Source organism: Vicia villosa, unplaced genomic scaffold (genome assembly GCF_029867415.1).
Source record: "Vicia villosa cultivar HV-30 ecotype Madison, WI unplaced genomic scaffold, Vvil1.0 ctg.003574F_1_1, whole genome shotgun sequence".
NCBI lineage: Eukaryota > Viridiplantae > Streptophyta > Magnoliopsida > Fabales > Fabaceae > Vicia > Vicia villosa.
In genome coordinates, this window is record NW_026706240.1 from 116,976 (window position 1) to 128,759 (window position 11,784).

General features: G+C 25.3%; 1 protein-coding gene across 1 annotated transcript; it reads left to right on the forward strand.

The window, feature by feature from the left end:
• The first annotated feature begins 633 nt into the window (after window positions 1-633).
• On the forward strand, window positions 634-1,398 carry LOC131641201 (uncharacterized). The gene has a single exon (XM_058911506.1). It carries the CDS (start codon window positions 634-636, stop codon window positions 1,396-1,398), a length of 765 nt encoding a protein of 254 aa, XP_058767489.1.
• Window positions 1,399-11,784: the final 10,386 nt, after the last annotated feature.

Sequence of the window (11,784 nt, forward strand, 5' to 3'; positions counted from 1 at the left end):
ACCGTTCCTAAGGTTCATACAAGGTCTTGATATTTTCTAGACAAAACAATAAATTAATAACAATCTGTTTGACACTGTCCCACTGGGCGTGCCAATTTGTTTACGGTGATTTCTGATAAACAACCGCTAGTCCTCCAAACTATAAAGTATACTTTGGTTACTCGTAGGATCGACTAGATTGATCCTAGGACATAGTCAAACAATTGTCTTTCGATATGATTTGATTCATACTTGTTTGTTCTGGCTTCGAGAAAACTTGTTTATGATATGATCATGTGAATGTCTACTTAAAAACAACACTTGTTATACACATAAGTATGTCTTTCGACAAAGAAATATAAATAAAAGCGTATAAACTGCAGAAATGTAAAGTGCAGGAATGTAACGTGCAAGAATGTAAAATGCAGAAATATAAAGTGCTTCGAAATGAAAGTCAGACGAAATAAAGAAGTGCAGGAATGTAAATAACAGGAATTAAACAAAAGCAGTAATAATGAAAAGAAACGCCTATTTCTCTTGTTTTCGAAACAGGCATTTATTGGGGGAAATTTGTTATAAATTTCAAGAGGAGTGATCAACATCTTTGGGGCACAATATTTGCGAAGGCCAAACGCTGAAGACATTGAACGCCTAATGCGAATGGGAGAGGCACGAGGATTTCCAAGTATGTTAGGGAGTATCGATTGTATGCATTGGGAATGGAAAAATTGTCCAGTTGCATTGAAAGGGCAGTATGTTCGAGGCGATCATGGGAAACCAACTGTTATGCTTGAAGCAGTGGCTTCACAAGACTTGTGGATTTGGCATGCATTTTTTGGGGTAGCGGGTTCAAACAACGATATTAATGTGTTGAACCAATCCAATGTCTTCAACGATGTTTTGCAAGGACGAGCTCCTCAGGTTCACTATACAATCAATCGTACTGAATACAACAAGGGTTATTATCTATCAGATGGTATTTATCCAGAGTGGGCCACGTTTGTGAAAAGCATCCTGATGCCACAAGGGGATAAGAGAAAATTGTTTGCCCAACATCAAGAAGCGGCAAGAAAGGATATTGAACGAGCATTTGGAGTTCTCCATTCCCGATTTGCGATCATACGTAACCCAGCACGATCGTGGCACTTAGACACACTCCAGCGTATAATGAATACATGCATAATATTACACAACATGATTGTTGAAGATGAACGTTCCACATATGGTAGAAATTTTGATTTTTCTTATGATCATTTAAGCTATGACGCAACAACATTGCCGAATGATTCTAATATTGATTTTCAAGAGTTCCTGCGTAGAAGATTTGATGTTCGTGATAGACAAATTCATCAACACCTTCAACAAGATTTGATAGAACATATATGGCAACGTTACGGGCAAGAGAATAGTAACAATTGAAAAATATTTTAAATATATCATTTTCTTGTATTTTATGCTAGTAATTTATTTTAATGTTTATGTTTTTTTAATGTATTTTTTTAAGTAATTTATTTTAAAGTTTATGTTTTTTTATGTATTTTTTAGTAAATTATTTGTGCCATGTATTATATATATATATATATATATATATATATATATATATATATATATATATATATATATATATATATATATATAACCTTTATTTATTTTAAATGTATAATTTTTAAACATAATTTAATATATTTGAATTAAATTGTTTCAATTATATATTTTTTATAATATAAAAGAGAGATATATTGTAAGATTTGGTGGAACCCATTTTAAAGTTTTTGATGGGTTGTATGGATATTTAAAAGATGTAGTTGAGTTGTTTAGAAAATGTGAAAGTGTGATATAATATAAAAAATTGAGTGGGCCCCATTTAAAAAACTCCTGAGGGTATGATGATATGGGTGCTCTAAGATCTAAATTTAAAAAGTGACAAAAAGTTTGACAGCTAAAATGTTAGATGTGGGGATTGAACTCAAGATCTCATAAATTTGACATTCTTTGTACTTCACCCAATCATTCATTAAAAGATACAAATGAAAATTATGCCTAGTAAAGAAATTCGGGCGAAAGTGAGCCCCAACTTAAGTGTAGTAGCCAAATGAATTACTTTGAATAGAGAAAATCTAAATCACAAGAAAATCTTGATCCCATGTCTTAGGAGCTCGTGAAATGCATAATGACTAAATCAAGAATGCATATGAATGAGAAACAAAAGTTAATTAGAATTAAAAATATGAAGACAAATTTTGGGGTGCAACAACTGCTCGTATTCAATCATCTTAAGTTGCTCGTATTCAATCATCTTAAGTCTAAAGGAGAGAAATAGCGACGGCTTTCGAACATTCAATGTGGAAGAGGATTGAATAGCAACAGAACCCAAAAATTTGCGCTCTAGTAACTGTATTTTTTATATTATAAAATTTCAGCTATGAAATTGGGTTGGTATGAGCAGGTTGTTCAGGAGTAAAGAAAGAAAGACTATTAAACACAAGAACAAGTTGAATACAACACTGACTATCAAATATGAAAGGGCATGCCTGTGAATACAGAAAGTAGAAAGAACGTTGCGCCAGGAAAGAACTGTGTACAATGGAATGGTAATGTTTTGTGCAGCCCTGCTACTTATACAAAGAGAGTGGCATATTTTATATGGTTTACGATGAAAATAGTTAATAAATGTTTTTAATATAGAAAATCTAGTAGTGACCAATTATAATTTTTTAAAGTTTTATATATTTTGAATTTGTTTTGTAATTGTAATTATGTATTTTATAAACAAAATCATGATTCTTTTAATTAAAATAAATGTATGAATCCGCCACTGCATAGGATATCCTGCAGTGCGAGCAATCTAGACGAATTGTACCTGCATGGTTGGCCGATATCCACTCTGATTAGGATTAGGGGTGTTCAAAACCAAACCAACTCAATAGAAAACCGCAAACCAAACGAAACCGAAACCGCAAAAAACCGCATTTGGTTCGGATTAATTTGGGTCATCTTTTAACAAAACTGCATGGTTCGGTTCGGTTTGCGGTTTGTATTTTCTAAACCGAACCAAACCGAATCAAACCGCATTATGTTACAACCTAACTTTTACTTAACTCACATCCAACCCAAAATTAAATCTATAATACTATAACCTTATGATTACGAACAATTTTCTCATCCTTACACATGATTTTAGTCTCGTTCTTCTCAAATCTCTAATAGCATTATCGCGCCTTCTTTGCCACATACATATTCTCTCTTTTTCTATAATCTCTACTCTCTTATATTCTTTCTTTTTCACCTTCTCATTTTTATGCAAATGTTCCGTATTTCAGTTTCGTTTTTATCGCACATCTTCTTCTCTAATCTCTCAACTCTTTTGTTTTTTTTTTCACCTTCATTAATCTCTCGCCTCTTCTATTTTTTTTTCATTCTAATAACTGAACCTTTTTGTATGATTAGTGGTCAAACCATTATGCACAAACAGTTCTAGAACCGAACTGTAACTGAAACTGAATCCGAATCGAACCAAAACTAAAAATGAAAATGCTTAAAACAAGTTTAAATTTTTTTAAAAAAAATTAAAAAATAGCTCAACGGTTCGGTTTTTTGATAAACGGTTCGGTTTGGGAAAATTTGTCTTCTAACGGTTCGGTACGGTTCGGAATTTATAAACGGTATACCAAATCAATAATTTTGGCTTAGTTCGATTCTTAGTAAATTGAAACGGTTCGGTTCAGTTCGAGCGAATTTTTATTATGATTCGGTTCAGTTCGATTAAGTTTTTTTTCACAAAGCGTACCATGAACACCCCTAATTTTGATCGGTCCAACACAAAATTAATCTATGAATTTTTATAATTAAACTATAAAGCTAAAGAGAAAAGGAAAATGTAAATAATATTTAAAAAGGGATATGCACTGACAGTGTAAAATATTTTTACACTGTCAACCAATCACAACCATGTATCCAATTAAAACACAATTTTAATTTAAATAAACTAATATGACATGGCAATTGTAAGTATTTTGATTGGATGTATGTGTAAAGTTTGTTTACACTGTCAGTGCACTACCTTTAAACTCTTTAAAATATAATAATCACACTCTATTTTGTTTTTGCATTCAGGAGCCATTGGCTTATTATTCTGTACGAGGTTTGTCGGAGTGTTCTTTATCCTTTTTTTAGGTACAATGAGTTCTTTAATATTAATATTATGCATTACAATAAATTGCATTTTAATTATTTTCATAATTTTCATAATAAAAAAATAAAAAAATAATTGGAAGGTAAAATGTTTACAGAAACATCTCTTATAATAAAATTACGTCGAGACACACTTGTTCACTTATTTATTTAAAATAAAATTAAAACTAAAATTCTAAATTTGTAGATGTATTACTCTAACTTTTAAATTTATTTCAATTTTGCAATCTAAATTCTCAGATACAGATACAAGAGTTATCATTGAAAGGATGCAGAAAATATATTATAATCTATCATATAAGAAAAGTCTACCATTTCCTCATCTCTTAGCTATGCCACATCAGCCTCTCTTCTCACAAAATTCTACATCATTCCTTTCCCATTGTAGGATTGAACTTTAAACCTCCAACCTCTCATGATCTCGCAGTTACAAATTATTTACTTTCTCTGGCCATTCACATTCACAACTGCTTACAGCACTAATGACCTCATATAATGCTTCTGCCTTCCAAGCCCTCCACCTTCCACGTTCCAAAACTCTTTTATCATTACTATATATAACCATCATACTTTCACAGTATCTATCATATTCATCAAACCTAATCGTGGAAAATTTTGGTTTATACTATTTTTGCAATTATAGCCATTCTCACGACTAGTCATGGACAAACCGGAATTTAACATTTTTTGGTTTCTTTTCTTGATAGAAAATATCTTTCAAGTTATTTGCAGGTTGAATTTGTAGTGTATCATTCTGAAGTACTAATTGGCGTTTCATGTTATTTGCAGGTTGAATTTGTAATGTATCATTCTGAAGTACCAATTGGCGTCACTCCATAGTATATGGTTCGTTTTTTACATGGATTGTTTCCAATCCCTATTTTCTATTTTTTATAGTAACAATTTAAATATTGTCCTAATATGTGTTTTGGATTTTTTTTCTCGTGCAGACAGTAGAAAACAGCGTCTATACGATTCGTTTGAAATAAATATTCTTCTTTGACTGTCCCGAAAGTTTGAGCTGTAAAAGTAGAAATCAAGTTGGCTGGTGTCAATATACAATGGAGAATCTGCTTGAAATTACTGGGTTATGCTTGCGCAAGTTTTGTCAAAAATGTAGATATTATACTATGTAAATAACATGATATTTTATATTAATTCATAGAATGAACTTTAATTTTTTATATTTTAAGTGCAAATATTAATAAATAAATCTTAATTGATTGATTTTATGTTTGAGTGATATTTATATTAAATATATCTTAGTAATTATAGAAATTGTAGATATTATAATATGTAAATAAGATAATATTTTATATTAATTCATAGAACTAAAGAATATTTTAGTTAGGTCAAATTAAGAAATTAAGGTTATCAATATATACAAAGTTAGTTTTATAAAATATTATTGATATTTATTTATTATAAGGTCGAACAAAAAAAAAATAAAGATAAAATATTACAAATTAAAAATGTATACATAATTTTGAAATTTATAAGAAATTTTGAAATGAAAAGACATAAATCATTTACCTATAAAAAAAATTAAATATCATAATCATTTTACTTGATTGCAACTTTAATTTTTTATTTAATCTGAATAATAATTCAAGCATTATGGTCGATTTGAACGTGATTTTAAAGAATAGTTTGTTGAAATAATAAAGCAGCACACCTATTTTCTTGATATGGAAATAATTGGTATATTATTGTAAATTTTAATAAATAAATTTCATTGATTAATTGATTTTATCTTTGAGTGATATTTATATTAAATCTTAGTAGCTATAAAAATTATAGATATTATAATATATAAATAACATAATATTGTATATTAATTCATATAACTAAAGAATATTTTAGTTAGGTCAAATTAAAAAAATTAAGTTTATCAATATATATATATATATATATATATATATATATATATATATATATATATATATATATAATTTATAAAGTTAGTTTTATAAAATATTATTGATATTTATTTATTCTAAGGTCGAACAAAAAAAAATAAATATAGAATATAATAAAATATTACAAATTCAAAACATATGCATAATTTTGAAATGTATAAGAAAATAGAATCAAAGAATAAAGAAAAAAACAGTATATTTTTTTAGGTAAATAAAGAGTTTAGAATGAAAAGACATAAATCATTTACTTATAAAAAAGTTAAATATCATAATTATCTTTAGTAATCATTGATCGATTGATTGCAACTTTTAATTTACGATTTAATGCATGTGATTGCAACTTTTGATTTCTTATTCTTTTAGTACTTACCATATGTATATTTAAATTATTAGATTTGAGAAAATATTGTACTTTTATATCTTACAAAATTATATTGTTTTTACAATATTGTATGATTTACGTAAAAATAATATAATTTTGAGTAAATATTGTACTTTGTATGATTTACCTAAAATTATCTAACTTTGTAAGATATAAAAGCCTTTTTAACGACCCATACCTTAAAATCAGTACGTTGGGAATAATTTAATTGATATAGAATCAATACATTAAAATCATATCAATTACTTACCAATATCTTAATTGGTATAAAATAAATACGTTACAAATATATTTAGTACTCCAATTATATTGATGTTGTATCACCAAAAATTGAGTGAATCATATTATCATTAAAAATTAATAAATATAATTTATCTCACTTGATTTCCTTCAAAATTATTTAATAGAAACTTTCCAAAATAATGAATTTATAAACATAATTTTGAAACCAAATTTCATATGGTTAGAAGATTTTTAACCTCTCATTTAACAAAAGGATAAATATTATTAGATACATATTTTAATAAAATGTTTTAGGCATATCATTGCTTTTATATATTGTATGGAGTTTTTTGATAAAAAAATTCATAGATATTATTATAAAAATAAAGTATATTTTCAAAATATTTAAAATACAACATGTGCTATCGTCATTCTCTGTATAGAAAAACTAACTACTATTTTCTATTTTCACTTTAATAAGATTTCTTACTAATACTACTAAATTATTTAAAATATAAAATAAGAAAGTTATATATATATATATATATATATATATATATATATATATATATATATATATATATATATATATATATATATATATATATATATATATATATATATATATATATATATATATATATATATATATATATATATATATATATATATATATATATATATATATATATATGAGGAGGGATCGAATTACACCCGAAGAGTTACACCACGAGTTACACACGTTCAATAACTACATTTCGAATTAATATTTTTTAAATTCAACCGTTGGATTGAAACATAATATCATATAGATCATGCCTATAAAGTTTGAGCTTAATCTATAATGATTTACTATCCGATCAAGATATCCAAAGATTAACGTCAAAATGAGCTTTCATATAACGTTAATTTTGATGTAATTCAATGACATAGTAAATCATTATAGATTAAGCTCAAACTTTTTAGGTATGATCTATATGATATTATGTTTCAATCCAACGGTTGAATTTAAAAAATATTAATTCAAAATATAGTTATTGAACGAGTGTAACTCATGGTGTAACTCTTCGGGTGTAATTTGATCCCTCCTCTATATATATATATATATATATATATATATATATATAAACATAATATATAAATGAATTTTTTTAGAGATTATTAAATAAAATAAATATATTAGATCTATTGACTTTTTTAAAAAAAAAAATTTAAAAATAACTATGGGTGTTAATAAGCATAAGTAATTGAATGAAACATAAGTATTGTATGAATAAATAGTAATAGAATGAAACATAAGTAATGTATGAATAACTAGTAATAGAATGAAACACAAGTAATATATGAATAAATAATATCAAAATTGTATGATATTTTTTATTAATCATACAATTTGTTTGTCATTTATAAAATTTAAAATTTAATTGAACAAGTTCATCAATAATCAATATATATTTATCTATATATAATATAATATAATTGAAATATTACCATTAAAACTTTAATGGGTCAATTCTATCCAAATACAAAATAATATATTACGGATACACACGGGTAATTATATGGTACGCACATATGGTACTGATATTAACACATTTAATTAAATGTAATAACGAGAATAACTTTACAATTGATTAAAATAGTTGGCTTAATTGCAACTTTGGTCCCCCTATTTTGTCTTTTTCTCGATTTTAGTCCCCCAGTTTTAAAACCACGATTTTGGTCCCCTTTTTGAGTTTTCTAATGAAAAAGAGACAGGAATAGGGACTAATTTTGCAGAAAAAAACAAAATAGAGGGACGAAAATTGCACAGAAAACTTAAAAAAGGACTAAAATAGTGATTTTTAAAATAGAGGGATCAAAATCAAGAAAAAGACAAAATAGGAGGACTAAAGTTGCAATTAAGCCTAAATAGTTTTATAAATAATTCCAAAACAAAAATATTTATATATAGGAATAATTAACTATTGATTCAAATATTTTATATATGGAATAATATATTTGATTTGTAAATTGAGTTTAATCAATTATATTAAATATTTATTATTAATTGTATTATATAATTTGATAGAATATTTCTTCATTATAATTTGTCAATTTAAGATTTTTGTTATTATAAAAAAATTTAATTATCATAAAATATTTTTAAACAATGTTAAAATTAATTTATTCTTGTTTCAAAAATATCATCAAAATATTGAATATTAATAGAAACATGAAGTTACTGATAAAAAAATTGAATATTAACGGGAACATGTAGTTATTAATCAAAATATTGAATATTAATAGAATTTTTTTAATATTAATGGGTACATGAAGTTACTAATCAAAATATTGAATATTAAAGATAATATTAAATTACTGATCAAAATATTAAATGTATTGAATATTAACGGAAACATGAAGTTACTGATAAAAAATGGCATGTTAACGAGAGCATAAAGTTACTGATCAAAATATTGAATATTAACGAGAACACGAAGTTATTGATCAAACTATTGAATATTAACGGGAAAACAAAGTTATTGATCAAACTATATTGAATATTAACGGGAACATGAAGTTATTAATCAAAATATTGAATATTAACGAGAACATGAAGTTAGTAATCAAAATATTGAATATTAACGTGAGTATTAAATTACAGAGCAAAGTATATAATATTAACGGGAACATGGAGTTACTGCTAAAAATATTGAATAATAACGGAAACATGGCGTTATTAATCAAACTATTGAATATTAACATGAACAAATTTGAAACATTAACAGAAACACGAAGTTAGTGATCAAAATAATGAATATTAATGGGAACTTGAAGTTATTGATCAAAATATTGAATTTTAACGGGAACATGAAGTTACTGAACAAAATATTGAATATCAACGGGAGCACGGAGTTATTGATTAAAATATTAAATATTAATGGGAGCACAAAGTTAATGATTATCGAAAACATTAAGTTACTATCCAAATTTTAAAAATTAACAGGAACAAATTTTGAATATTAACGGGAACACAAGTTACTAATCAAAATAATAAATGTTGACGGGAACACAAAGTTACTAATCAAAATAATAAATGTTGACGGGAACACAGAGTTATTGACAAAATATTGAATATTAACAGGAACATTAAGTTACTGATAATTTTTTTTGAATATTAACGGAAATGAATTTGGAATATTAACGGGAACTCGAACTTATTGATCAAAACAATGAATATTAACGGGAACAAGGAGTTACTGATCACAATAATGAATATTAACAAGAACATGAAGTTACTGATCAAAATTTTGAAAATTAACGGGAAGAAATTTGAAATATTAACGGGAATACGAAGTTGCTTATCAAAATAATGAATATTAACGGGAACATGAAGTAACTGGTCAAAGTATTTTTCTATTAATTATGCATTTTGAATGAATCATTATTATAAATGGAGTTTGTAGTGGTTTCTCATTGACCTACAAGACAGAGCTGATAGTTTGAGATTGGGCTGATAGTTTGTAGTTATAATTGAGCCAAAATAATTAATTTTCTCCTTAGCTAGCAAAAAATAATCGATTCTCCTTAGCTGATAGTTTGAGATTGGGCTAATAGTTATCACTAATTGAATTATATAATTTGATTGAATATTTCTTCATTACAATTAGTGAATTTGCGATTTTAAAACTTTTCCTTCATTATAATTTGTTAAATAAAATATTACTATTTTTATAATTTTTTCAATTTTACCCAAAACTTAATCTTCTACTAATATCTTTTATTTTTCTCAATCACAATGCGCGAAAACGACGGGTACCCGTGCGAACGCACGGGTAAGACACTAGTAATGATATGTTTTCAATACTAATCATTACTAGTCATTTTGATTATGTAATGAGATAATCAAAAAGCGAGATAATGAAAGACGTATTTATAAAGAATGACCAAAATATTAATTAATATAAAAATGTAAACATAAATTTGTAATATAACCATTTATTAAATTGTGCCTTATTTTCTGAGTTGATCTGCAGAATTTGTTAACATAATTGTAAAATTCTAGTAAATATAAATATCTAGAGGTGATTTTTTATTTGGTAGTGTGCCTGTATTAAAAAATTTGAAATACAATTACTAATTAAATATTTAATAACTACACTAAGAAAAATTGTTATTATTATAATAGTAACTGAAATATACTAGTAATAATTAATTTTACTATAATTAACCATTATGAAATATAATAATAATTATTACTAATTTATTGTTTTGTAACTGTAATAAAAATAATAATTATTATAATATTAACTGAAATATATTAATAATTATTATTATAACTATTTATTAAAGTGTACGTTTTATTTTTGGAATTAGTGTGAAGAATTTGCTTATATCGGGTGAATGTCTAATATCAAGTAAATTTTTATTTGTTAGTGTGGAGAGTTTGTTTATATTAAAAGATATGAAATATATAAACATTTTATGATTGTTTAAAAAATGATTTTAATGTTCAAAATTATTTATAGAATATAATATAATCCAAAGATTGAGAAAGTCAAAATATTTTTATGAATTTTATTTTTTTTTAAATTTGTATTGAATAATAATGTAAAAAGAAACAGTATAATTTATTTCTATGAGTAAATATTTTATAAATATCAAGAATTTCAATTTAGAATAAAAAATTACAAATTTAGTAAATAATAGTATACAAAGAAATATTAAAACTGTTTTTTTGAAATAATTTTATGAGTCTTTAATCTATTAATTTATTAATTATGAGTTTTATTCTTTTTAATTTGTAGTAAATAATAATGTATAGAGAAATAGTTATTAATAAATTATAAAAATTGAATCTATTTGAATCTATTTTGAATTTTATGGGAAAAATCTCCTTTGATTAAATTTGAATTTGTATTTTTCCCAAATTATAAAAAATAGTAGCAAGTCGAGTAATTGGAACATTAGTATCCATCTCAAATTTATTCCCTTTTTATCCGTTTGTATTTTATTATTTATGCATATTTTAATTTATTTGAATTTGTATGTCCATTATTAATAATTAATTATCAAATAATTTAACAAAATAAAGAATTTATCAAGGGG